This window comes from Apis florea, unplaced genomic scaffold (genome assembly GCF_048593485.1).
Source record: "Apis florea isolate Af1SG1 unplaced genomic scaffold, ASM4859348v1 contig_2495_pilon, whole genome shotgun sequence".
Taxonomy (NCBI): Eukaryota; Metazoa; Arthropoda; class Insecta; order Hymenoptera; family Apidae; genus Apis; species Apis florea.
This window is the reverse complement of record NW_028256595.1, coordinates 437,016-464,689: the sequence shown is the minus strand read 5'-3', so window position 1 is coordinate 464,689 and position 27,674 is coordinate 437,016. Positions and strand designations below refer to the sequence as shown.

General features: G+C 40.3%; 1 protein-coding gene across 1 annotated transcript; it reads left to right on the top strand.

Moving 5' to 3' along the window:
• The first annotated feature begins 132 nt into the window (after window positions 1-132).
• Window positions 133-27,674, top strand: Ca-alpha1D (Ca[2+]-channel protein alpha[[1]] subunit D). The gene is made up of 43 exons (XM_086906843.1): window positions 133-470; window positions 934-1,039; window positions 2,780-2,919; window positions 3,144-3,250; window positions 3,373-3,525; window positions 4,110-4,306; window positions 4,383-4,486; window positions 4,577-4,740; window positions 4,816-4,918; window positions 5,945-6,090; window positions 6,212-6,285; window positions 6,376-6,527; window positions 6,672-6,789; window positions 6,929-7,021; window positions 7,737-7,851; window positions 7,950-8,041; window positions 10,992-11,164; window positions 12,491-12,597; window positions 12,688-12,808; window positions 12,900-13,029; window positions 13,117-13,283; window positions 13,358-13,445; window positions 14,002-14,109; window positions 18,281-18,388; window positions 20,523-20,575; window positions 20,787-20,933; window positions 21,162-21,363; window positions 21,479-21,748; window positions 21,814-21,897; window positions 21,975-22,163; window positions 22,254-22,356; window positions 22,432-22,586; window positions 22,663-22,887; window positions 22,961-23,165; window positions 23,247-23,380; window positions 23,451-23,552; window positions 23,630-23,728; window positions 23,788-23,903; window positions 24,003-24,149; window positions 24,774-25,087; window positions 25,239-25,703; window positions 26,191-26,318; window positions 26,401-27,674. Exons 1-43 carry the CDS (start codon window positions 133-135, stop codon window positions 26,812-26,814), a joined length of 6,756 nt encoding a protein of 2,251 aa, XP_086762969.1. The 3' UTR covers window positions 26,815-27,674.

The following is a 27,674-nucleotide window of genomic DNA, read 5'->3' as shown; positions in this document are numbered from 1 at the left end:
AGGAGGAGGAGGAGGAGGCGGAGGCGGAGGCGGAGGAGGAGGAGGAGGAGGGGGAAGTAAGCGGAAGCGAAGGAGAAGGGGGCGGAGAAGAAGGAAAAGAGAGGAAGGGAGGGTGGTGAGGAGGAGGGACCGATGAGCGCGGGGGGGGATGGGGGCTCGGGGTTGGGCCCCCCTGAGCTGGCGGGGGCCCAGCCGACTGCCGCGACCCCCCCCATCCTTGGCCGGAATCCCGAAACTGGCCAGGACGGACAGCAGGCCGCCACCGCGCAGTCTCAGACGGGGCAGACTCTTGGGACCAGCACAGGTGCCGCTGCCGCCGCCGCCGCTGCTGCCGCCGCGGCCAAATCTGCTACCAAAAGGCCGGCTCGCAGAGGTGGTAAAGCGCCGCCCGACAGACCAAACAGGACCCTCTTTTGTTTACCCCTTAAGAATCCCCTTCGAAAAATGTGCATCGACGTCGTCGAATGGAAGTATCCTTTTTTCTTTTTACCGGAAAGAAAGGCGTTCAATCTCTTCCTCTTTCACGTGGTAGTAATAGAACAATCTATCCTTTATCGATCGTGCTCGATCTTCTTTATTTTTTCATCTTCGTTATAAAGTGGAATTTCACGTAAAAATATGTAAATATGTACGATATATGATTAATCCGCAATGCGACTATCGCGAGAAAAAGTTTTTTTTTTTATAATTTTTTCTCGCATTTTAGTCTCGTATTTAAAAAATCGTTCGAATTAAGGGAAACGCTCGTATCGGTTATATGCGGTAAAGATTGGATGGAGGGGGGGAGGGGGGGGGGGAATAAAAGTGGAAGAAAAAAGTTTTCTCATAACGCGGAATAGACCGAGATCGCTTCTTGTTTTTTCTTTTTTTTTTTTTTTTTTCCCTCCCATTTTCCTTAACTAGATCGTTTCGCGTTCACGCGCAACTTTTCAGACCTTTCGAGTGGCTTATTCTCATGACGATATTCGCCAACTGCATCGCCCTTGCGGTCTACACACCGTATCCCTACGGCGATTCTAATTTGACCAACCAATATTTGGTAAGTGAACCGCTTTCTCTTCTAATCTGTTCTCCCCTCCCTTTCCCCTTCGTTGTTGTTAACCGTTGAAAAATTCCGCTCGAGACGCTACACGCGACAGCTTTGCGGTGTATTCTCGTGTCTCTTCTTTGGAGGATTTAGAAAAAATTTCTAACGTAAGAAACTCCGTTTGACGATCCAACGATTTCTCTCTTCTCTTTTTTTTTTTTTTTTTCTCTTTCGACCACGATTTAACTACGAAAATATCGTTGATCCAACTTCGTCCAAGGAACTTCGATTAACCTAATAATAAAGAAGGTAATAGGAATAACGGATCCGTTCGTCGAACTAGCACGGGATTATCGATGAATAAACACCATGTCCAAGAGATAGGGTTGATGGCATGAAACTTATTCGAGGTGAAACTTCGATAATTGCTCAATCTTCCTAACATCGCCATCTATCGCGTTCCTCGCTATTATTGGAAAATATGATTCACGTAGTACACAATGTGTACATATATATATGTACAATTTGAACGAAAAGACCATACCTTTATGTACCATGCCATTTGTTTTTCGTAGCGATTGTGTGTTCCGGTTCGCAGACCATCAATTTTAACGTTTTCTCTTTACAATGCTCGTATTTCTTTTTTTTTCCTTTTTTTTTTTTATCGATCACTACTCGATCGAAAAGCGCGAAATTAATTTATTAAAAGAAGAAGAAGAAGAAGAAGAAGAAGAAGAAAGAAAAGCGTTCGATCGTTGAAAGAGAGGAAAAAAAACGATCGAGGATAATTTGTCGAAAGAGCGTTGTACGAGAATTCGAGGGTTCGAAATTCAAGCTTGGATAGAATCGAAACTAACGAGCCCGTGTTCTGGAAAATGGATAAAAGGTTCTCCCTCGGATGGATAATACGTTAAGACCTAGCCTTCGAGACGAAGTATAAAACGTTTTACCAAAAACCGTTGGCCTTTTTCCACGGGTTTACCGCAGCCAGAGAGAGAGAGAGAGAGAGAGAGAGAGAGAGAGAGAGAGAGAGAGAGATAGTAAAACGGTTGCGCGCCGCGTCAGCCCGGAAACTTTGGCAAAAAACATTCGATACGTTCGAGAGGCGTAAAGTTTCGTTTCAAGGCTATTGAGAGATATAAGAAAAAACTTCTCGACGGACGAACGCCAGCCAACTAGCCGCATTTCTTTTTCTTCTTCTTCTTCTTCTCTTTTTATGAAATTTCGCAGAAAAATTCGTAAACATAAACGCAATTTTTTTTAATATTCTTCGAAACCTTCTACAACGTTGTTCGTTGATTCGTGACGGATCATTGAACGCGACGAGAATTTCAATTCTCTCGTTATTTAAGGAAGGATTTTCCCTCTTCCGTTGGAAAATTTACGTCACGGGTCCTCTCCACTCCGATATTCATTCCAACGTGTGCCAAGAACAGCGTACAACGGACAAGTGGGTGTGAAACGGTGTTGATCGGCCATTGATAATTCGCACGCGGCATAAGTGGAGACTAGTATACGTATACGTATCTCTATCTCCCGTTACTATATCGTACAATAGCGACTGTTTGAGACACGAAATCGAAAAGGGATTGAAACGACAGGCAAATAAACAGACGAACGGAAGACTTTCTCTTCGGAATTATTTAGGGGATTGAATCGAGCACGGTTCAAGTTGGTTGATGACGATTGGTTGGTGACATCGAAGGGAGCAATGTATCTCGCGTGTCGCTACTCTCTTTCTCTATGTTTCAGGAAAAAATAGAGTATATATTTCTTGTGATTTTTACGGTCGAGTGCGTTATGAAGATCATCGCTTACGGCTTCGTGGCTCACCCCGGGGCTTATCTTCGAAACGGCTGGAACATATTAGATTTCTCGATAGTAGTGATAGGGTAAGTAAAATCGATTTTCAACGATCAATATATAAGATAAAACTCGAACTAAGATACGTGAGAGTAAAATTGATTCGATTCGAAATTCGTAAATTTCAAATCTTGCGAAGATTCTTCACAGAAGTTTTATTCATTTTATATAAATATAAAAGTGAATCGTTTCCAATCGAATTTTTCTAATCTAAGGAACGAAAAACGATCGGATTTGATATTTTATTTTACAGAATGGTGAGCACGGTGTTATCCGTGCTGATGAAGGAAGGATTCGACGTGAAAGCGTTAAGGGCATTTCGGGTGCTACGACCTCTCAGGCTGGTTTCAGGAGTACCAAGTAAGATCGTAAAATCGCGCGCGCGCGCGAAAGAGACAGATAATTACGCGTCCGCGAGACGAAGGGAATAGGGAAAAAAAACGAGACGTGACGAATGGGTGTGTCGATCTCTGTGTGTGCAGGTCTGCAAGTGGTCCTAAACTCTATTTTAAGAGCGATGATACCCCTCCTCCACATCGCTCTCCTCGTTCTGTTCGTCATCATTATTTACGCCATCATCGGCCTCGAGCTCTTCTCCGGCAAGATGCACAAAACGTGCAGGCACAATATGACCGGTGAGTATGATATCGAAAAATCGAATTTCGAATCGGGGGGAGGGGGCTCCTCCCCCCTTATTAACCTTATTAACCTCGTCCAAATCTTCCCCGCTTTGAATTTGCATCGCCGCTCTTTTAGATATGATTCACCCGCGGCAAAAGTGACACCGTTTCTAATTATTCTTAGCCTGCCAGCATCTCTTCGTGGTAAACAGCTGATTCACGAGAATTTTGCCAATTACCTGTCCAACGTACCTATGACGCGAGAGCTTTCAGATTCAATTGTATCGCCAATATAAGGATATATAATAAATTTGTAATCGCTGTTGCTCCTCAATATGATATTTCATCTCAAGGTGAAACATAATCTATAAACGCTGCTAAATTAAAATTCTCGTCTGTATATCTCGTCTAATATAAATATACATATTATTATAAAATAAAACGAAGCTCTATTTATATTAATTTAGAGGAAAAAGTGATCCTGAATTTTATATCTTATATCATAATATTAGTAATATAGATCAAAGTCACCATCACCGTTGATGAAAAAAAAAAAAAAAAAATTTTTCCATATTTTCCAATCGTGGAAATTTTCACAGATGCGATCATGGACGATCCAGTTCCTTGCGGGCCGGGCGGCTACCAGTGCGACAACGTGGGATCCGACTATTATTGCAGCAAGCAATTTTGGGAGGGGCCGAATTGGGGCATCACGAATTTCGACAACTTCGGCCTGGCCATGTTGACCGTCTTCCAATGCGTCACCCTCGAGGGCTGGACCGAAGTGCTTTACAACGTGAGTGGTGGTGGCGGAGGATCGATCCGTGACCTGTTGCAAACATTCTCAAACACTCTTCCCTCCCATTTCCCAGATCGAGGACGCGATGGGAAGCTCGTGGCAGTGGATTTATTTCATCTCCATGGTCATACTTGGGGCTTTCTTCGTTATGAATCTGATTCTCGGTGTTCTGTCCGGGTGAGTGTATCGATTCTCTGGCAAGATTGAAATTATTCACCCCTGAAAATCCATGAATTCGAAAATTTCGTTTATTTTTTTAACCATCAGCGAGTTCTCAAAGGAGAGGGAGAAGGCGAAGGCGAGGGGCGACTTTCACAAATTGAGGGAGAAACAGCAGATCGAGGACGATCTGAGAGGTTATCTGGACTGGATCACGCAGGCGGAGGACATCGAGCCGGAGACCGACGAGCCGAAAATGCAGGACGGGAAGAGTGCGTACTCCTTTGAGTAAAAAGAAAAGGAATCGAGGAGGAGGAGAAAAATCGATAAAATCGACTTTATTGCAGCGAAACAACAGAGCGAAATGGAGAGCACGGACCAATTGGAGGGTGACGAGGAAGGGGTGCAACAGGAATCTCTGTGGAGAAGGAAAAAGCTGGATTTCGATAGGTAAGAGGATCGAATTTTTCACTTTCGTTCGTATTTGCATTTGTGATCAACTCTTTGCGCTCCAACGGCGGCGGTATTTATTTAGTTTAATTTTTTCTTTACTTATAATCTTATAAAGCGTATAATCTTATAGAATAATATCAGGGTGTTCCATAAGTTTCTTTCGATGGGAATGAGTTTTTAGTGGCTATATTTATATAAACATTCAGGCTTACTTATTAGCCGTTTATGAAATATTTTTCAGTCGTCTATCTTACATTTCATTATTATAAATACATATATTTACATTAGTATTACATTCGAGAGATTCTTGTTACAATGTTTTTTTTTTTTAGTTTCTGCTTAAATGTGTATATATAAAATAAAATAAATAAATAAAAGATAATATATACATATATATAGATTTTCACTGATTAAGATGCAAATGTATTTATTTCGTATCAAAAAAAAAAAAGAAAAGAAAGAAAGAAACTTATGGGACACCCTAATACTATCGAACGGTTAGATTTTTTTATCTCAAATTAGACCGTGATCCACGGATCACTGGTTAGTTTCGACGATCAATGGCAATAGAAATATTATTTTCAAAGTTTCTGAGTTTCGAGTTGAATAACGAAATTATTTCTATTTGTTAAGAAATTGACGATAGAGAGAAAAAAAATAGAGATGTAGTACAAAAAGATGAAAAATGAGAATAGTATATAGTGAATGTGAGAGCACATGTTGTTGTAAGTTGTTTGTAACGACATTTCATCGCGAAACTTGATACCTGACGAACCGAGGACGCAACTTGGTAATTACTTTATTATTAAAACTTCACGCGAAACAACAACAATATAGACTTTAATATTCGACAAATTTTCTTTCTTTATACGTAAAATATCAAAATATAAAAGTTTTATTTTAAGTTATATTTTATTATATGTTGGTTCGCCTGGAGTGCGAAGACATTAAGACAAGAGAATTGAGAAGAGTAAAGTGTTTTGTATCGTTTACACTTTTATCGCGCGTAACGAAAATTCACAGAGTGAACAGAAGGATGAGGAGGGCCTGCAGGAAAGCCGTTAAGTCGCAAGTTTTCTATTGGTTGATCATAGTGTTGGTTTTCCTGAATACCGGCGTCCTTGCGACCGAGCACTACAATCAACCTCATTGGTTGGACGATTTTCAAGGTATGGAAACTATAAATCGAATTTTATATATCTCTTCTATATATATCCACGATACGATATATATATATGTACACATGATAAGATATATTATTTTTCTTCTTTTTTTTTTCGGTTCACACAGAAATCACCAATATGTTTTTCATCGCGTTGTTTTCCATGGAAATGATGCTGAAAATGTATAGCTTAGGATTCCAAGTAAGTTTTCGCGCGAATTTTTAAAACGATCATCGTTCCATCTCGATCGACGAAAAAAATCTCTGTTTTTCTTTATCTCGTTAACTCCAGGGTTACTTTGTCTCGTTGTTCAATCGTTTCGATTGTTTCGTCGTGATCGGCTCGATCACCGAGATGATCCTCACGAATACTCACGTGATGCCACCGCTCGGCGTTTCCGTTCTCCGTTGCGTCCGGTTACTCAGGGTATTTAAAGTGACAAAGTGAGTAAGTTTCTTTTTCTCTCCCTCTTCGAAATAAATTTTTTTTCAATCCTTGTTTTTAATCACGAATTATATATATATTCGATGTATACTATATACGATAATATATTACATATATTCGATTTAAGTTATTCAATCTTGTAGATATTGGAGGTCGTTGTCGAATTTGGTGGCTTCCCTTTTAAACTCTATACAATCGATCGCGTCTCTGTTGCTTCTGCTCTTCCTTTTTATCGTGATCTTTGCCCTTCTGGGTATGCAGGTATGATATAATCGTAATACAATCTTCATAGTTTTTAGATTTTAATTAATTATTTTTATTAATATTAATTTTTTTATTATTGATTAATTATTTCGTCAAAACATATTTTTTTTTCTTTTTCTTTTTATTTTTTTCACAGGTGTTTGGCGGAAAATTCAATTTTAACGTTTTAGAGAACAAACCTCGTCACAATTTCGACAGTTTCTGGCAAAGTTTGCTGACCGTCTTTCAGGTAATTTTCTATCTTTCCTTATAACCAGTGACGGGAAAAATTTGAATAGTCGAAGTGTTACGAATAAAGTCATTTGAATTTAATTTTAATTTCGATCGAAACGTAATAATAATTACAAAGATTGTGCGAAAAGTAATCACTCAACCCCTAGGCTACTGTAGCCGCCTGTGAGGCGCCCTGAAAATTTTATCGATAATTATTCCGATAAATCTTATCTCAATTCTTAGACGAAAGTGAATTGAATGCTGATTTCGTTGTTACATATTCCGTGAAAAATATAGGAAAAATCTGAGAACAAAAAAACGCATTACGAAATAAGAAATGATGTAGGATTATGTATTTATATCCATACTTCGAATCACACTTTACCAGATCATTAGATATATCGTGAAAAAGAAGGTTTCACATTAATATCAAATTTTTAATATTTATAACAGCAAGTTAGAGTAGGCAGAGTAAAAAAAAAAATGAACAATATTGTTTTAAGTGTTCTAATGAAATTCAGTTTTTTGATTATTGAAATATTTTAATAAATATATATTTTTTATATTATTCCTGAACCGTATGGTGCGTCTCAAAGTCTAGGTGTTAAAGCAACTTTATTCGACATTTTTAGTTCTTTAGTTCTACCTTTTCACTGCCCAACTCTGTTTACATCTTTAACCTTGCACGTGTCGTATTCTCATCCCCTCTCTCTCTATGTTCGACTCTGTAGATACTAACCGGCGAAGATTGGAACGCCGTTATGTACGATGGGATCAGAGCGTACGGCGGTGTTTCGAGCTTCGGCATGCTCGCCTGTTTCTACTTCATCATTCTCTTTATATGCGGTAATTGTATCCTTTCTTCTTCGAGCAAAAAGTATACGGAGGGTGATAGAGAAAAAAAAAAACCGTTAAACTATTCCTTGACCAAAGACATATCGCAGATATCCTGCTGAACGTGTTCTTGGCTATCGCTGTTGACAACCTTGCGGACGCCGAATCGTTAACTGCCATCGAAAAGGAAGCCGAGGAAGAGGTGAGCGATTCTTTTTTTTTTTTCGTTTCCAAAAAGAAAAAAAAAATTTTTTTTCTTCAAATTCTTAAGTTCTATTTTATATATAGTATACAATTATATTTCAATTAATCCTACAAATTATTATTATTATTAACACGTTCGTCATCCATATTTTATTAATGTAAATATATGTATAATAATAGAATGTAGGATAGCGACTATATATGATGACATACGAGTGCAAAAGGTTAAAGCGGAATTTTAAAAGAAATTTAATGGAACAAGCAGTGAAATATAAATATAAAATATAAAATTGGAATCATAGAATTTGAAATTTAAGAAGAATAGAAACAAAAAAGTGGGACAAGTATGATCTGTTAGCGAATCATCTTTTATACAATTTTAAATCTAAAATTATCTCGTACGCAGTAACGTAGGAGGGTGTTGTTACGAATTTCCGCCGATAATACAGAACTGAATTGAAGTTGGTTGACAGCCAATCAGAGACTTATATTCAGACCAGAATACTTAAAATCAACTTTAGAAAGTCTTAGAACGTTGAAACGGTCGAAGTAAGGAGCGAAAAAGTAAAAGTAAAAATGTTAAGAACAATTGATTCAGAATTACAGGTTAATGAAAATTAAGAACTGATAAATATATATAAGTATACCCTAACTAAATTTTATTTTAAAATATACAAAATAAAAATATTAAAACTATTTCAGTTTACGTTCAGGCTTTCGACAGTGAGATATGATTCATTAAACTTAATAGTAACTATTATAACAATAAAAAATTTTTCATTAAATTATAAACAAATTTTATTATTTCCATGATCAGTATTTATTACGGCTATTTTATTAATTATATTAGTTTTAGCTGGTAGTGCTATTACTATATTATTATTCGATCGAAATTTTAATCATTTTTTGATTCAATAAGAAGTGGTGATCCAATTTTATATCAATATTTATCTTGATTTTTTGGTTAAGTTTTATATTTTAATTCTTCCAAGATTTAAATTAATTTCTCATTGCAATAAATGAAAGTGGAAAAAAAAAGAAATTTTTGGAAATTTAGGAATAATTTATGCAATATTATCGATTTTTAGGATTTATCATCTGAGCACATCATATATTTACCGTTGGATCAGAGAAGCTCAACTTCACGCTGGGTAACGACGAACGTGTTATTAAAATGTTGTATCGGTTGAAAATAATTTCACGAAAAATCAAATTGAAATCATGCCGTGTTTATTATTTTATTTAATCCGAACAACCGTTCGACAGGAGGATCGTTTGCTCGTTTGCGTTTAGTTAGTATTAGGTATCGAAGAAAATTAGAACGCCGGTCGTTTTATCATCTCTCAAAGAGGGATTCGAATCGAGGGAGGAGGAGGCGTTCGTAATCATGGACGACGCCGCGACGCCATCCTCGCCGACGCTGACGCCATCCTTGACGCCTGCTTCGACTTTTTATCACCTCTTTTTCTATACGCGTCTTAAACCTTATACCTTGCGAAATATTCGACGTGTCATAATTACGGGCGTGTTGTGTATCTAGGTCGTTTCCACGCGATGGAAATATTTTTAATTACACTCCACGGATAGTTTCCTTCGCTTTAATCGTCCTACGTGAGACCATTATTCCTCGTCCACAACTATTTTCCACTTTTTATTTGCCGGACAAATTTTCCAGGTTTTAGTTGGAGTTGAAGAAAAAGGATTAATTGAAAAAAGAAAGGTTAATTTCTCGTTGGTTCGAATAATACAAGCTGACTGGACAAAATTATTCTTTCACAGTTTTTATTACGGAGATTTAATTTTTAGATGACAATATTGCTTTTTATTTGTTTTCTCACTAAAAATGTGTATAACGTAAAATATGTGACTAAATATACAAAAGAAATTAATGTTGGGTTTAATTAGTACAGAATAAAAAATATATAAATGTACAAATATTTGTTAACTCTTATATAATCGCATAAAATATCGTGATGCAGATGCAGCAAAAAAGTAGCAAGCATTCAACTTAGAAAGCTTTGAATAATGTACAATAAACTGCACTATGAGAATTGGAATTCTAAAGAAACAGAAATTATTATAAAGAAAAAATTAAAGCAAGAAATATGGCTATTTGCTACGGGATGTCCACGATAATCCTATTTTATAAATTACCTAATAGATAGATTGGTCGATCAGTTATCCGATTAGTTTAATCTGTTCGAGAAGAGCGATTTAAAATCTTAACGACATATTCGAACCACCGTATCTATTCATTTCGTGATTTTTAATTGACCGTTTAACCGATCGATGAAAACTATGTCATCTTCTTTAATCGCGATACGCTTGGACGCTCCCAACTACGAGTTAGATACAAAGTACGCACGTAAAATCGAGGTCACCGCAATCGAATACCGATACTTGGAAATTAAAACAATTACGTATCTGGAAACGTTCCCTCCATCATTGTCAACTCTTCTGTTCATCCCATCAGACTGCCTGTCACAATATTTCGTGATAAAAGTTCCATATATATATATATATATAGAATAATTCGTACGTGAAAGTCGTAGCAAGGATGAAGAAGGGAGAGCGTTGTCATCATCATCATCATTCTCGAGCCTATTGCCAAGTTTCATCACGGCCCCTGTACAGCTTCGCGCTAAAAGTTTAATCGTTCGTGATTTTTCGATAAACTAATGAAAAATCGATAATAACACTCGAGTAATAACCTCGAGGGGTCGATTATGCTTCGATGCCTCCTTCGATGTCAAATTTATCGCGATCCATGGGACGACGTTTCTCATTTCAGTTTAAATAGGGTCATCGAGTCAACGTCTTCCCCGCTAAAATCGTCTTGAATAAACGCGAGATCGAACTTGTTCCGTTCTAACGAAAGAAAGAGAAAGAAAAAAAAAATATTCATCTTCGCTTTTCGATAAAATTTCGATCCATCGGTTCATTTCCAGGCGGAGAAAAATAAATCTCACAGCGCCTCGCCGACCAGGGACAAAGATAGCGGGGAACAAGGCGATGACGGTGGCGAGGGAACCGGGGCCGAGGACGAAGGTGGCGGGACCGATCTTGAACACGATCCGAACGAGACGATGGAGGATTACGAGGCAGCTGTCGATACTGAAACGTAAGCTTTGTATTATACGTACACAATATATGTTTATAAAAATGTGGGACACCTTTGGAGGGTGGATTCTAGACATCAAAACGATAAAAAAAGTTCATATACACCTGTCCGATAAGGCTTGATTAAAGAGTTATAAGCATTTTAAGTTTGTATTAGATAGAGCGAGACAACGAAAGAGCGAGAACGATCAGGGGTGTGCGTATTGCAATGTCGCTTGCGTAGCGGTGCCCCTCGATGAAAGTAAATATACCGATACTTTTTCATGTACAATTGATTATTTCAAATAAATTTTAGTGTAATGTAATATTATGTAACTCCTTATTACAAACATATTATTTGAATTCATAGTTGAATCGTTGTATGACGCTCATGATCTGCCTACTTATCGAAATCTATCTAGAAGCAAAATACACTCCCATAAGATTCGTCATATATAATTCCAAATACCATGGAATTTGCTATTGATTTGTTTGAGGTAAATTTCTATTAAATAACTAATATAGATAGATTTTAATTTGCATAATTAAAATTTTTTTAATCGATATTTATGTATATTATATATTATCTTATATTGAAATTCGTTTCAAATAATCAATTGTATACAAAAAAACGTCAATATATTTATTTTCATCGAGGGGCTCCGCTACGCAAGCGACATTGCAATACGGTACTGTCGCACAGCCTCAGCTGAACGTTCTCGTTCTATCTATAATACAAATGCTTATAACTTAACACTAAACTTACCGACAGTTCTCGTATACCTATTCCTACCGCGCTCGGTCAAAATATGCTTAAAAAAGTTTTTATGATTTAACATAGATAATGGTTAATTTATTATTCAATTATAAACATAAAAAACCAAAACTTCATTTTTCCCATATATTTCTGAAAGATTTCTGAAATATATCTAATTAATAAATCAGACTTTACAGTCTAACACATCTAAAATTATTTATGGAAAAAAAAAATTTAACTTTTATTTATACAGAGATATATCTTATATAGTTTCGCTGAGTAATTTTTTACAAATTATTTTATTCTCAAATATACACTCGCCGTATACATATTTCTCGAACAGATTTTCGTAATCTTTCGCCCGACAAGTTTTTCGTACATACGAATCTGAACTTGTCGATAGTTTTAGTACATGATTTTCTTGATAATTGGAATAAAAATTCCTGTCTTGAAATATTTTTCACCCTTATATATTCAGAAGCCTTATCAGACATACGTCCCACATTTTTATAAACACTGTTTATATATACACTTTTTAAATGGATCGATCAGCCTCGCGAGTTATAATATTTGCAATTAAATGAAATGCAGGTCGGAGAAAAGCGACGACATGAATACTCACGCCAAGGTACGATTGAACATAGAATCGGACGAGGAGGTGGAGGAGGAGGAGGAGGTGGAGCACAATGAGATGCACGGTTAATTTCTTCTTCTTTTTTTTTTTCTTTCAAATATATATATCTTTATTTACCAAATCGTATCCTTCGTAACGAAAATTATCGATCCAGACGATGGGACGGAGCAAGGAGTGTCTGCCAGGCCGCGAAGGATGTCCGAATTTAACATGGCCACCAAGAAACAACCGATTCCGGCCGGTTCGGCTTTCTTCATTTTCTCGCAAACGAACAGGTACAAATATGCTCCTCCTCTACTCGATGTTCTCTGATTTCTCTGAATAATTTTCAATTCTTTTCATCCCTTCTCCCCTCCACTGTTTCAGAATTCGAATATTCTGCCACTGGCTGTGCAATCACAGCTACTTCGGCAACGTGATCCTCGTGTGCATCATGATATCCTCGGCTATGCTGGCGGCCGAGGATCCTTTACGCGCCTCCTCCCCCAGAAACTTGGTAAGAGAGAGAGAGAGAGAGAAAGAGAGGGAGAGACGATCGTTCCTCGAATCAACCGGTTCACCATCGTGTTTTCGTTGCTCGTAGGTTTTGCAGAAGTTCGACTATTTCTTCACCACTGTATTCACGATCGAGATCTGTTTAAAGATGATCTCCTACGGTTTCATTATACACGAGGGTGCATTCTGCCGATCGGCGTTCAACTTGCTCGATCTTCTGGTCGTGTGCTCCTCTCTGATCTCAATGTCTTTCAGGTAAGGGAATCTCTCTTCCTCGACCGAGGGGATAATATATATAATTATTGTTTGTTTTCATCATCTGTTTCCAGTTCCGGGGCATTCTCCGTCGTCAAAGTTCTTCGCGTGCTGCGCGTGTTGAGGCCTCTACGCGCCATCAATCGTGCCAAGGGATTAAAGGTATCTTTCTTTTCCTCTTGCGTTTATAAAAAAAAAAAAACGGACGAACCTGGATAATAGTAGCATACGCAGCCCCGATGTAGATGCAACACGTTTCCGCGAGTGAAGTGAAGAATTTTTTTTCCTTTTTTTTTTTGGTTTTCGGCGACCGAAGTCGCGGTTTTTAAAAATTAACGCGGCAATAATGTGTGCATACATCTTATGCGTTTCAATTTTCGCGTCGCAGAGGAAATCAATTGGACAAAATGGAATTTAAAATTACGCATCTGACAGATCGATAATTCGTTTCTCTTTCCTCTTTATTTATTTTTGCGTTTCCTTTGCGATTCGAAAAACGTAAAAAAAAAAAATTAAAAAAGTAAAAAAAAAAAAGAAAATAAACAGAAACGAGACGTAAAAAGTAAAAAAAAAAAGTAAAATAAGAAAAAAAAGACGAGCGGTGTCCGACGATAATAATAATAATAATAATAATAATAATAATAAAAAAATTAATCGGCACACGTAATCTGATTTCTGTAAAAGAGCGAATCTATATTATGATTAATGTTGAACCCAGCACGTAGTACAGTGCGTCATCGTAGCGGTAAAGACTATCGGAAACATAGTCCTCGTCACCAGCCTCCTGCAGTTCGTGTTCGCCGTCGTTGGCGTACAACTGTTCAAGGTAGGATTGCCAGGCCCCGCACACTAATCAGGTCCTGGGACATTCCTTCCAACCATTCTCTCGTAGTACTGTTAGAGTGGCATAATATACAACCAAAAAAAAAAAAAAAATCCGGTTACCCCCCCCCCCTCTTGACCCTCAGACCCCCCCCTATACCGCCCTCTTTCGATCCGATATACGTATATGCATATATTATTATCATTCTCGTTCATTCATTACCTCACATACGTTTTGATGCAACGTCGAAATAATTCACCATCACCAAATTCACTATTATATCTACTACTATTACTACCAATTCGTCTACCACCTCGGTACGCCTTTGCTCGACATCCCTCGACATTTTTCTTCGACGATTATATTCGCCACTTTTTTCGATTCCGAGTCTTTTTTTTTTCTTTCAATCTCGAAAAAGCCAGTCATTTTTCTAGCCAATAACGAATTACGAACGAAGGAATAATCGTCGAGAGATGCGGGCACGAAGCAGACGTTGTTTTTTTCCGACAGATGCACCTTTGGGTACCTTCCCTGAAAAAACGAGCTGTTTGCGTATATATAACTTCATTGGGTTTTTTCTCTCGACACTATCTCCCCGATACCTATCACTGGGATTACCTTGATTTCTTCATTTCCATCTACTACGTTTTTTCTTTCTTTCCACCGATATATATATATATATCATCCAACGATCGTTAACGATTTTCCCGGATTTTAGCGACAACTATTTTAAACGGTTTTTTTTAACGCGTTTCGGTTTACGGGACGATAGATTGCGAGACAATATCTTTAACGTGTCTATATACCGATTCGCATTTGTTAATCGAGCCGTTTCGAGTCTCGTTTCACCACGTTTCGACACAATTAATTATTTCGGGGCGATTGCGACGATGAGCAATAAATGAACGCTGCGTGTCAGATTTCTATCCGTGGATTCTTACCGTGATCTGTACAGAAAACTAACTGTTCGTTCGGGACAAACGAGAGAGAACGCGCAGCGAGGTTTTTGTTTCCTTTCGCGCATGCGCGAGATACGTTCGAGATAACGATTCGAACGATCGTTCGAGATCATCGATAATCGACGGATTGACGATATATTTTTTTTTATCGCGATAACATAACATAGCAGGAGAGATGAAGCAAATATATCCGACGATCAAACTTTTTCTCACTTTTCATCTTTTTTTGTTCCATTTCGAGCAGCGGATATTTTATATACCACATATATGTGTATATTATGCTATGTTACGGCATGCCGATGAAAAGTAATGTATCGAACATTTTTCGTATATTCATACATACATACGTAGTAGACGAGTAACCGGGGAGGAGATGAGATGGTAGCTCTCAAAAAAAAAAAAAAAAAAAATAAAAAATAAAAAAAAAACGACGTACGTAGATAGAGGCGGAATGGAAGATCGCACATATTACATTTACATATTATCTATATATGTATATGTGTATGTGTATACATATTGTCACCATTTTTTAAGGAGGAAACAAAAGTTTTATAAAAGTTGGCTTTTTTTCGCAAGAATTTATATCGTAATATGGTCTTTGGTCTTTCGACTTTAGCTTCCGTATCTTCGTTGTTTATTTCTCCTTTGTCGGGACATTTACGATTTTCTTTGTCTCTCTTTTCCTCTCTTTCTCTCTCTTTATCTTTCTATCTCTCTTTTCCACTCTTTCTATCTCTCTTTCTGTCTCTCTCTCTCTCTCTCTCTTTTCCCTCTCCCTTTTTTCTTTTTTTTTCACATTTATTTCGTCGCTCGAGACTCTCTCTTTCTATATATATATATATAGCTGGAAGACTGAATATCGAAGATACGCGGATACGAAAAGAAGAACCGTTGTCGAACATTTGCAAAATGGGGGAGAAAAATTGAATTTGTCGATTATTTGGACGAGCGAAAGCGAGAGAAAGAGAGAGGAGAGAGAAAGAGAGAGAGAGGATATTTTAATCGACAACGGTTGTTCGAACACGTACGCGTGTATCGAGACACCGATACGACACGGTTACGACACGACACGACACGACACGACACGATATACAGAGAGATTGATGCAGGCTGCGTGGTTGAAAAAAATCGGACAGTAGAGAATTTGTTTGAAAAAAAAAAATTTGCATGCTTGTGTCGGCTGAGCAGTTGCAGTGGTGTGTCGCTATTATTAACACAGAGAGAAAGGAAAGGGAAAGGAAGGAAAGGACACACCGTTTTTCAGAGATTCCAGGCCAGAATTTCGTCGAGATGATGTCTCTTGCAATTGCCTCGAAACGAAGCATCACGGCATTATTCACCACTCTCCATTCGATCTCTACCCGCAGGATTTTTCCGTTTCCGTTTTCGAGGACACGTTTAGGAAGGACAATATCCGCTTTCCCCTTATATATATATAATATATATATAAATGTACATAGATTCGTGTTTGGTAGTTTCGATAATTCGATGATTAGATTCGGATTAAAATGTTAGATTTGAAAAGCACACATGTACACACACACGCACAGACGGGAAGAAAAAAAAAGCTTTAGAGAACAATTTAGACGAGTCGTAGTAGCATAGTAATTCCACCTTCGTTGCTTCGTTTTATTAATTAGAGCTAGATCGAATTAGAGATAAGCAGACCGTAGCAGTGAGAGACGCGCGCATCGAGTTTGCACAACATCGTTATCCTTGTCTATCCAATTCGATTTCGCACAACGACCAATCCCAATCGTAATCGCCGCCGAATACTCTTCTTCGCCGTTTCCTTCCACTCGTAAAGAAAGATCGTTCAAGTTTCCCAAGGATACGTGTTTTGAAGTTTCGTTTTAATTTTGTTGAAGGAAATTCGAGTGGAAACACGTGTCCTTGGCGCTGTTTTGAAACGCTCGAGAGAAGTTTCGCCGCGTCACGTGATGGGTAGTGGGAACACGTTACACGTTGAAACGGAACGTAGAATATACCACCGTAGAATATCGTGAACGAAATATCACGCGAGGTGTTTAGTTGCACATAACATGTTTGCGATACTAACAATCATTTTTTTTTTCCTTTTTAACAAGCGAACTAGATTTGTCTGTCGTCAAAACGAGAAAAGAACGTCCCTCCTAGTTTGGTTTTGCTCGAATATTTGAGACACAATGCTTCCATTAACTAAAAAAATAAAAAGAAAACAAAAAAGAAAACACTCCAACCAAACACGCTTCAAGGAATAACAAATTTTTGTACGAATATACGTCATATACGCTGTTGTCGGAAAATTATCCCTTTTTCACTCTTTTCTGACGGTTAAATATAATTGTGAAAGCGATAACAGCGTATGTGGCAACGATCGGTCGTAAACGAAGAAGATTGCGATCGAAATTCGCGATAAGAGGCGAGAATTATTTCACTCGATCGTCGACGACGAAAAGCGAGATAATCACGATGAAAATTAATCTCGAAGAGATTAGATTCGACGAGGAAAATACCGTTATCCCGTATACGAGGCCCCATAGGTGCATTGCCGAGGAAAAACATCGAGCACTGGTGGGTTGGATGGATGGCGAGGGCTTAGTTCACGATTATGAACAGAAAGAGAGAGAGATATATATATATATATACATATATAAGGAAAAGGCACGCAAAAAAAATTAACAAAAGATGACAGAAAAGAAATGGGGGAAAAAAAAAAAAAAAAAGAAAAAGAAAAATGAAAAAGCACAGGAATGTCTTTGAGAGAGATATATATGGGGCATTGAGAAATACGTTTCTTTTCGCAAAATGAAAAAAAAGAAAAAAAAAAAAAATTGATCAAAATCACGGCTCGATGCACGGTAGATGAGAAAGCGTGGTATTTTTTCTCGCGATTCGAAAAAAAAAATAGGGTATAGAGAAAAAAAAAAGAGTGATAAAATTAAGGGAAGATGGGGTGCGAGCAACGAACGAAGGAACGAAACGCGGGACGATCGAGAAATGTGAATAACATTTGCCAAATAACAATTGCCAACGCCCAAAAACCTCAAAGCCCTCCGTTTTTTTTTTTTTTTTTTTAAAATACCTAGCTCCGCGAGCGAAACCAGCCGGACCCTTGATTAATGCTACTTTGTATTTTCTTTGTTTTCTCTTTCTGTCTGTCTATCTCACGATCCTGTGTTCCCCGCTGTGCTCGTACGCCCTGCTCACCTGCCCTCAACCAACTACGTAAAAAGTACGTAGTCAAGTGTGTGATTGTCGCCATTAAAACGATTGGCAACATTATGTTGGTCACCTATCTCCTACAGTTCATGTTCGCTGTTATCGGGGTACAGCTGTTTAAGGTAAAGCCAACTACCACCACTTAGAAAGTTTATATTAAGCCAACGAGAACTTGTTTCTTCTTCTATCTATAATTACATCTTTTCTCGTTTCTTTCTTTTCTTCTTCTACATCTTCTTCTTTTTTCTTCTTCTTCTATTACTTCTTCTTCTTCTTCTTCTTCTTCTTTCTCTACTTACTAACTTCTTCTTCTTCTTCTATCTTCTTCTACTCCGTTACCATTAGAATTATCACTTGAACCGTTTTCTTTTTCGTTCTTTCTTGTTTTTTTTTCTCTCTCTCTCGGTTCAATTTGTTTGCTCTTGGTCGAGCCTCGCGTTCAACAATTTGGAAGCTTTGAATGCTGTCGAGATCCGCACCATCGGGAAATATTCGTTTCCTTCGCGAAATACGGGGTAAAAAAATTCGAGCATTGCCTTTCTTATTTTTTTTTTCTTTAACCCTCTCTTCTCTGTTCGGCCGAACCCCGAATTTCGCGATGCGCAATGCACATCCGATAACGTTCACCGAAATTCACCCGATTCGATTATTTTCTTTTCTCGATTCTTCTTCTCGACTCTACAAAGGAGAATATCGGCAACTGATAGCCGACATGATCCTTGTTGCGCGTTAGCTCACCGTTATCGGTTGCGTTAGCCAGGATCGTAAACGTTGAACATGAAACTGGGACGTTGATCGATCAACCTAGTTGACGATACATACTTAGTTGCTGCCAATATTACCCTTTGCGGAGAATCTCTTGCGTACACGATGCGAATGCGATAACACCCTCGAGCACGGTAACACTCTGTTAACGATTTAACGCTTCACCAACATATCTAGGCTGCCGTGGTTAAAACGTCGATCGAGAGTAATATCGAGCCACTCGTCACTCGACCGATGCTTACGAATCACAAACTACAAAAGATAGAGACACGTTTAACGAATAGGCATGCAAGTTTCTCTAATAAATGTGAGAATGAAGCTTTGATCGTAGTGCATGTTCGTGGAACGCGCAAACTATAGAGAGCAACGAGTTACCTTCACTTACCTTCCATTCAATTGCCCCGATTCAATTCTATTTCTATTCCTTTTTTTCTTTTTGTATTCAATCGCACTTGCAAACAGTCTTTTTAGCTATCCTTTTAGCCATCTTCGAAGAATATAAATATCGTTCCCGGAATGAGCAGTGCATCAATCGCAAAATGCGCAAATGATCGTAGATGATTCGAGTATACGTAGCTTCCAAGCGCAGCCCCAACCAGCATCGCCAGCCAAAATGCATGAAACTCGTTATTTCTCGTGCCGATAGTAATTCGCTTAAAAAAAAAAAAAAAAAACAAGAAAAAAAAAGAAGATGATAACAAATCTGATCTGAACATCTTATGTGGAATTTAACCTATTTTTGAAAGGAAGAAAAGGAAAGGATCGTAATGCGGAACTTCGTTCGTGTTGAAGCAATCGCTTTGCCTCTCGTTTCAAATATAGATATAGATTTAAGTAGGATTTCCGTCGAAAATGTGAACCAACTCGAAGTCGAATAATCGATCTTCGATGTTCGAATGTCTACTCGCGAGTAAAATTCCTGCGAATAAAGATGAAAAGGCCATCGAATTGGACACGACGTCGCGATGCTTCGACGAGTTTTGTTTTCTCAATTGCTCGACGCGATACGAAATATTCATCGATCGTTCGTTCGAATAATCTGAGAGAACGATTTTCTGGACTCTCGATTCTAGGCCAAACGATACAGCCTGCACCTCGACCCACATCTTACACGTATAGATATATCGTGCACGTTCAATGGAATGATCTATACCTGTATGCGTATATTATTTCTTTATCCATCATCTCTTTAATTTCTCTTTGTTCTTTCCTTTACTTTGCTCGATCACTTGCTACTACTTCGCCACTAACAACTTTGCTTTTGAGAATGGCCAATTAACGATACGCTGTATTTATCGATACTCGTGATACTCGAAGAAATTCTCGATTCTTTTCTCGATCTATCTTGCGAAGGAAAAGTAGCGAGACACGTGCGAATGAAATCGCGTATCAAGAGTATCGATACGTTTGCAAGCTTGAAAAACGTTTCGCGAGGCCTTTAATTGATAGCGATGATCTGCTTCACATTAATGGAATTTTTATGTTGTATAGGGAAAATTTTTCTATTGTACCGATGCATCGAAAATGACCAAGGAGGAATGCCAGTAAGTTATCTTGCAAACAAACACATAACCTCAATCTTGGTGGGTATCGTTCGGTGTCGTCGCTACTACGACAGTACTAGAATATACGTAAACGTTTCTTTCCTATTGTCGAATTTCCAGTAACGGCAACATCGACGATTCCTACCAATCAGATGGTAAGAAGAGATCGACACAACCAATAATATCGCTCGTTACTTGTTATTAATTTCAGGGGTACGTATCTCGAATTCGAGAACGGTAATATCAATAAGCCAATCATGAAGGAGAGAAATTGGTGCCAGCAACGTTTCCATTTTGACGACGTTGCGAAAGCGATGCTCACGCTTTTCACCGTGTCGACGTTCGAAGGTTGGCCGTCGTAAGTAACCAAATACCTAGTTTCTTTCTTCTGTCGCATATAAAATACGGCGTTGTATCTTCCTCCGTTGATTGTTGGAAAACGGGAATCGCGCGATTCGAAATTAATTAGGGGAAAGTTTGGATCGGTGAGAGGCAAGAGTGCAAAAGCTTAGAGGAGCGATAGAGAACAAGTGGAGAACAATTATCATATACGGTGCACACCGCTTAGCATTTTCTCTCTCAACAGATTACTAGACTACTCGATCGACTCTAACAAGGAGGATCATGGACCAATTCATAATTTTCGACCGATAGTGGCCGCGTACTACATCATTTACATCATTATCATAGCATTCTTCATGGTGAACATCTTCGTTGGTTTCGTTATTGTCACTTTCCAGAACGAGGGTGAGCAAGAGTACAAAAACTGCGAGCTCGATAAAAATCAGGTAAGTTTGCCGAATCGAACCGGCTCTCGTGTCACAGGTATACCTACATACGATATATTACGCGCGTTACAAATGCGGATATAAATGTACAAATGTTTTCAATGTGATTCGACAGCGGAATTGCATCGAGTTTGCGTTAAAGGCGAAACCAGTACGAAGATACATACCGAAGCATCGAATACAGTACAAAGTGTGGTGGTTCGTCACATCTCAGCCGTTCGAGTACACCATTTTCACTCTGATCATGATCAACACCGTGACCCTGGCGATGAAGTTTTATCGACAACCGGAAATCTACACGCAAGCATTAGACGTTCTTAATATGATCTTCACAGCGGTGTTTGCCCTCGAGTTTATCTTTAAATTGGCGGCCTTTCGATTTAAGGTTAGAAATTCGACTCGTTTCCTCGATCGATTTTGCGACTGACGAATATTATCGCTCGATTACAGAACTATTTCGGGGACGCTTGGAACGTTTTCGACTTCATCATAGTTCTCGGAAGTTTCATCGACATCGTCTACTCCGAGGTTAATGTACGTCGTTTGAGCATTCTCGTTCTTGTTTCGTTCCTGCACCACGGGATTTTTATTACATTCTCTTATGATTTCAGCCTGGTTCGACTATCATTTCCATCAATTTTTTCCGGTTGTTTCGAGTGATGCGACTAGTCAAATTGTTGAGCAGAGGGGAAGGTATAAGAACGCTTCTCTGGACATTTATCAAATCTTTCCAAGCTCTGCCCTACGTAGCATTATTAATCATAATGCTATTTTTCATTTATGCCGTGATAGGCATGCAGGTAAAATAATGTGGAATCTTATTATTTTTTTACAATTAATTAACGAAATGAAAAAAGGCAAAGTAAAGAGAGAGGGAATATCTTTTTCAGGTATTTGGAAAAATAGCGATCGACGATGAGACGTCGATAAATCGAAACAACAATTTTCAATCGTTCCCGCAAGCGGTATTGGTCCTGTTTCGATCGGCTACAGGTACGTGACTCTTTAGACAGATTTTTAAAGATTTGAACGAATTTGAACGATTAAAAACAACGGTTCATGGCACAGGCGAATCTTGGCAGGAAATAATGATGGACTGTTCGGTGCAACCGGGTAAAGTAAAATGCGATCCGAACAGCGACGAAGCGCTCAACACAAATGGCTGTGGATCCGACATTGCATTTCCCTACTTTATATCTTTCTACGTTTTATGCTCGTTCCTCGTAAGTATACATTTATTTATATACATTTATTAATGTCGAATACCGCGTCTCGAAATTGACTCCTAACCAATTTCAGATCATCAATCTGTTCGTCGCCGTAATCATGGATAATTTCGATTACTTGACGAGAGATTGGTCCATCCTGGGTCCCCACCATTTGGACGAGTTTATTCGTCTCTGGTCCGAGTACGACCCCGACGCCAAAGGTCGTATCAAGCATCTGGACGTGGTCACTCTTCTCAGAAAGATATCTCCGCCGTTGGGTTTCGGTAAACTCTGCCCTCACCGCGTCGCATGTAAAGTTGGTATCTCGAGCTAAACCCGATCGTTGGAATCTACCCTTCGTTCTTCATCGATATCTCCCTTCTTTTCAGAGACTAGTCTCGATGAACATGCCGTTGAACAGCGACGGTACGGTTCTGTTCAACGCGACACTGTTCGCCGTGGTGAGAACCTCGTTAAGGATCAAAACCGAGGGGAATATCGATGACGCGAATGCCGAGCTGAGAGCGGTGATCAAGAAAATTTGGAAAAGAACCAGTCCCAAACTTCTGGACCAAGTGGTCCCGCCTCCAGGCGGTATTTTATCATACCTGTTCTTTCTATGAATCTTTCTATGTATCGTTGGAAAAATATTAATGGAACGATGACGGTTTTCAGGCGACGACGAGGTGACCGTTGGTAAATTTTACGCCACATTTTTGATCCAAGACTACTTCAGAAGGTTCAAGAAGCGGAAAGAGCAAGAAATGAAGGACGGCGACAAAGAGTGTCACAATACCGTCACGCTTCAGGTAATTTAATCTTATTTTTCAAGAATTGGAAATTGAATCGAAAATTGAATTCGATATTTTTCGTTCTAAGGCCGGTCTAAGAACTTTGCACGAGGCCGGACCCGAATTGAAGAGGGCCATTTCAGGGAATTTGGAAGAACTTTTGGACGACAATCCGGAACCTATGCACAGGGTATAGGAGATATTTGAATATTCAAATAAAAATGATCTTCAACTTCGGCTTCAACGTTCTTTTTTCTTGCTTCACAGAGGAATCATTCGTTGTTCGGCAGCGTTTGGTCGAGTATGAGGAAAGGGCATCACAGTTTCAATCGGGCCAGATCGTTGAAGGTGAACTCGACGAGCAAGGTAAAGGATCGCTTGAAAAGGAATAACGGATCGATCGATATTGATTGTTCAATTTGCAGGCTTCCCCGACAAATTCCATCGACTTCGTGCCGTACTCGTCGTTCCACAGAGGTGGTGGGGATCCATCGAATCAAATTACCGCGAGATCTCATCAAGTGGTGCCGAACGTAGCAGGGTTAGTTTTTCGTAAGGACGATGAAACGAGATCGATCGAAAAAATATATATAACAATTGGAAATCGAATTAAAAAAAAAAAAAAAAATAACGTGTTTAGCGGTTTGAGCGACAGCGCGATGAACCAAATGGGGATCGACCCTAAGTTGACCGGTATCGAGGAGAGCATACCGCTGAGACCGTTGGCCGTGTTCGGAAATCCCGTCCAGCAACAATCCTATCACCACACTTCCTACAAAGTACTCGAGTAAGTGGAGAGGATAGTCGTTAAGAGTTTCGTTTGGTTGGTGTTCAATAATCGTTGGTAATCGACAACGCGGTAGAAGATACGCGGCTACTAGATTTCTAGATTTTCACGGGGATTCCGCGTGGAAAAGTAGAGAGAAAATCTGGGAAAATAGGGATAGGTTTATAAACCGTTGTCAGTGATCGGTGAATTGTACGTTTCAGCGGTCCAGGTAGCGGTAATTACCTTCATCCGAATAACGAATATGGTAAGAGACGTTATGGGGGATATGGTGGGATTATTTATCGATAGTTTGCTTTTTTTCTTCTTTTTCACTCGATCGAATAGCATTTCTCTTCGCTTGCGCGCTTGCATGCGTAATAATAACCAATTAACTAACCAACCACCGGCCCTCGACGATCTCGCGACTCTCTGAAAGAGAGAAAGAGAGATCTAACTGTACCATGATGCAACATCATGTCGCGATATCGTCGAGCAGCCGGACGAGTTCTCGAGGGTTGTGTACGCCGGCATGTCGTAAGTCAGTAACTAACTAAGAGAGTGGTTTTTACCCGTTCTTTGGTGTTGCCCGTGTCGCGCGGTGCGTCCAATGCGCGTCGACCTCGTCGCGGCTGCTCGAACCAGTGTACAGGACGGAATCGAGCGGCAGCTGACGCCACCGACGCCACCACCCCGAAGGAACCTACCGCCACCACCACCACCATCACCACCACCACTACCACAACCCCACTCCATTGATCCTGCAAGCACCGGCACTCCGCTGCTGCACTCCGCGCAAGTCTCGTCCGGCAAGTCGGCCAGCGCGACCACCTCGATCGCCACGTGCACCAACACGTCGACCGCAACCAGCAGCCCCAGCCTCGGATCGTCCTCCAACGGGATACGATGTTACGCGACCAGGGGTTGCTGCGTCGATTGTGCCGTCTGGAGTAATCATGGTAAATAAGGATAAACACATTCTCTCTCTCTCTCTCTCTCTCTCTCTCTCTCTCTCTCTCTCTCTCTCTCTCTTTTCTTTCTCTTCTGAACGATCGAAAGCGGTCGATTCAATAACGTAATCGGTATATCCGTCCGAATATCCATCGGCAGCCATAGATCGCGAGGAGTTTGGGGATTCGTCGGCTACGACGAGCGAGTACAGCGAAGAATCCGGTGGATCGAGAGGCTCGGCAGGCTCGAGAGGTTCCGGAGTGTCTAGCAACGGTTGGAGCAACTCGGAAAAGATTGGTGGAGGGGGAGGAGGAGGAGGGGGAGGATCGCTGAGGCAGGAATTGGCGGTAGCGTCTCGGTGCCGGGTTCAGAGTGGACGCGATCCGTTGGTCGGCAAGTCAGCGCCCTCTAGTTTTCGAAAGCGGGAGGGTACAGGTGGTGGTGGACAGTCGGGCAGCTCGACCACGTCCGCGAGCACCGGATTCGCGCGCAGTGTCGCCAACGGCCTCAAGCTCGCCCAAACCCAGGCGATCGCTGTGGCCGGCTTCCTTGCCGACGTGGACTCGCGACACGACCGAATCTGCGCCTCCTGCCTGTCGCATCGGGCCTCTTACCACGGCAGAGGTGACTAATATACGCACCAACTTATCGCACCGAACCACACCACTCTTTCTCTCCATCCGCGTTCGTGTCGATCCGTATATTGTCGTCTCCATTCGTTCTTCCATATTTCTTTTTTTCTTCTTTCTTTTTCTTTCGTTCAACGATGCGAATCAACGTCGCGTCGACGCGCCATCTTCTTTCGTTTATCGCACGCCAACCACGCCATCACTACGTCGATGCACCAGCGATACATCACCGATACACTCCAACAAGAGGGACATGGTCGGGGTAAAGGGTGTGTGTATCGCATGACTACTCTGCTCGCTCGAAGCATGCGTTCTGCCCGCTCGACTTTCAATCTCGATTTTTTTCTAATCCGCTTGACGCAACTAACCATGCAACCGCTCGGCTGCTATGGCTGTTCGAATCCGCTGTTCAGATCAAGTTTAGTAGAGGCAGAGCGTACCGCGACGAGCTTAATTCCTTCACGACTCTCCTCGTTCATCAGTTTCCTGGGCTGGAGAGAGTAACGGAAGCATCGGCGCAGAGCGCCTGTCCCACAGCTTGCCAGGCAGCCCAGCCGATCGGAAGCCCAATTTCGAGGTGATAGGGAGCGCGGAGAGCCTAGTCGGCCGGGTAAGCATCTTCTTTTTTTCTTTCTCTCTCTCTCTGGCCGTATAATAACAAGCTCGCTTCCTTCCTCCCCTCGACACATAAGGTTCTGGTGGAACAAGGATTGGGCAAGTACTGCGATCCGGATTTCGTGAGGTACACGTCGCGAGAGATGCAGGAAGCGTTGGACATGACGCGAGAAGAGATGGATCGAGCGGCTCACCAGCTTCTCCTTCAGGAACGTCGCGGGCAACCGTTGTCCTATCAATTGCAGCAGGGAATGGACCAACAATGGACGTCGTCCTATCAGCCAAGCCAATCGACGGGAATCGGGTATCAACCTTTGCAAGAGCAACAATCGTCCGGACAGCCGCGACAATATCGATCGTATTATCGCGGTGGTGGACAAGCGACCACGACCTCGGATCCGTCGTCGATCCAGCAACAACAACAGCAGCAGCAGCAACAACAACGCAGCAGCAGCCACCGCCGTCTTAGCGACGCGTCCATCGGCCGATAGATCTTAGTGTTCCTAACTCGTTCACCTTCGTCGAACGAGATCAAGTTTCGTCCCGGATCGATCGTCGCGGCTAGAACGAAGAGCGAAACGAAACAGTGACCGCGATCTCTTCGATGTTCCCTTTCTCTCGTTACGTGTGTAACGAAGCGTAACGAAGAGGGGAACGAGAGAGGTCGGGTAGGGGTGATTGTGGAAAAGAAATGAACGCGGGCGCAAGCAATAAAAAAAGCAACGAGAGCAACGAGCGTTCACGCGTCCAAGAAAGGGAGATGGGGATTGGAATCGATTATTTTTCGGAAAGGAAATCGATCGTGCGCGATCCTTTCCGATTCGAGGGAGAGTATGGCGCGTCGCGCAAACATTATCACGACGACGATGACAACGACGATGACAACGACGATGACGACGACAACGACGACGATGACGACGACGACGATGACGTGAGAAATGAGAGAGAAACTCGTCGCGAACGATTAATCCTTATTGCTCTCGTTCTTAATAACTTATTCCTTCGATTACCGTTGTTTAGGATATAAATTGAACTCACTATTGCTCTTCGTACGATGGATTACTAGATGAGATAACAAGTGCCTAAGTATCTGTAACTTCTTTCGGACCAGAGAAGACTTTTATCAACTGAGACAAAAAAAAAAAAATACTATTACCGCGAATTATGAAACGAGTATGTATGCTACGATATTTTGTAACGATATATGTATATATAGCTACATATATATATACACATATATCGTTATATATGTATATTATACAAACACATACACACAATGCGCGCGCGCACATACACACGCACGCACACACGAACCTTTCTTATTGATTATTAATTATTATTATTATTATTA

Excerpts from the sequence above, each read along its gene's own strand:
- Ca-alpha1D (XM_086906843.1), top strand. The coding sequence starts at position 133 with ATGAGCGCGGGGGGGGATGGGGGCTCGGGGTTGGGCCCCCCTGAGCTG. Across the intron at positions 12,809-12,899 it reads ATTTTCTCGCAAACGAACAG|AATTCGAATATTCTGCCACT; the intron begins GTACAAATATGC and ends CCACTGTTTCAG. Across the intron at positions 23,381-23,450 it reads ACAATACCGTCACGCTTCAG|GCCGGTCTAAGAACTTTGCA; the intron begins GTAATTTAATCT and ends TTTCGTTCTAAG.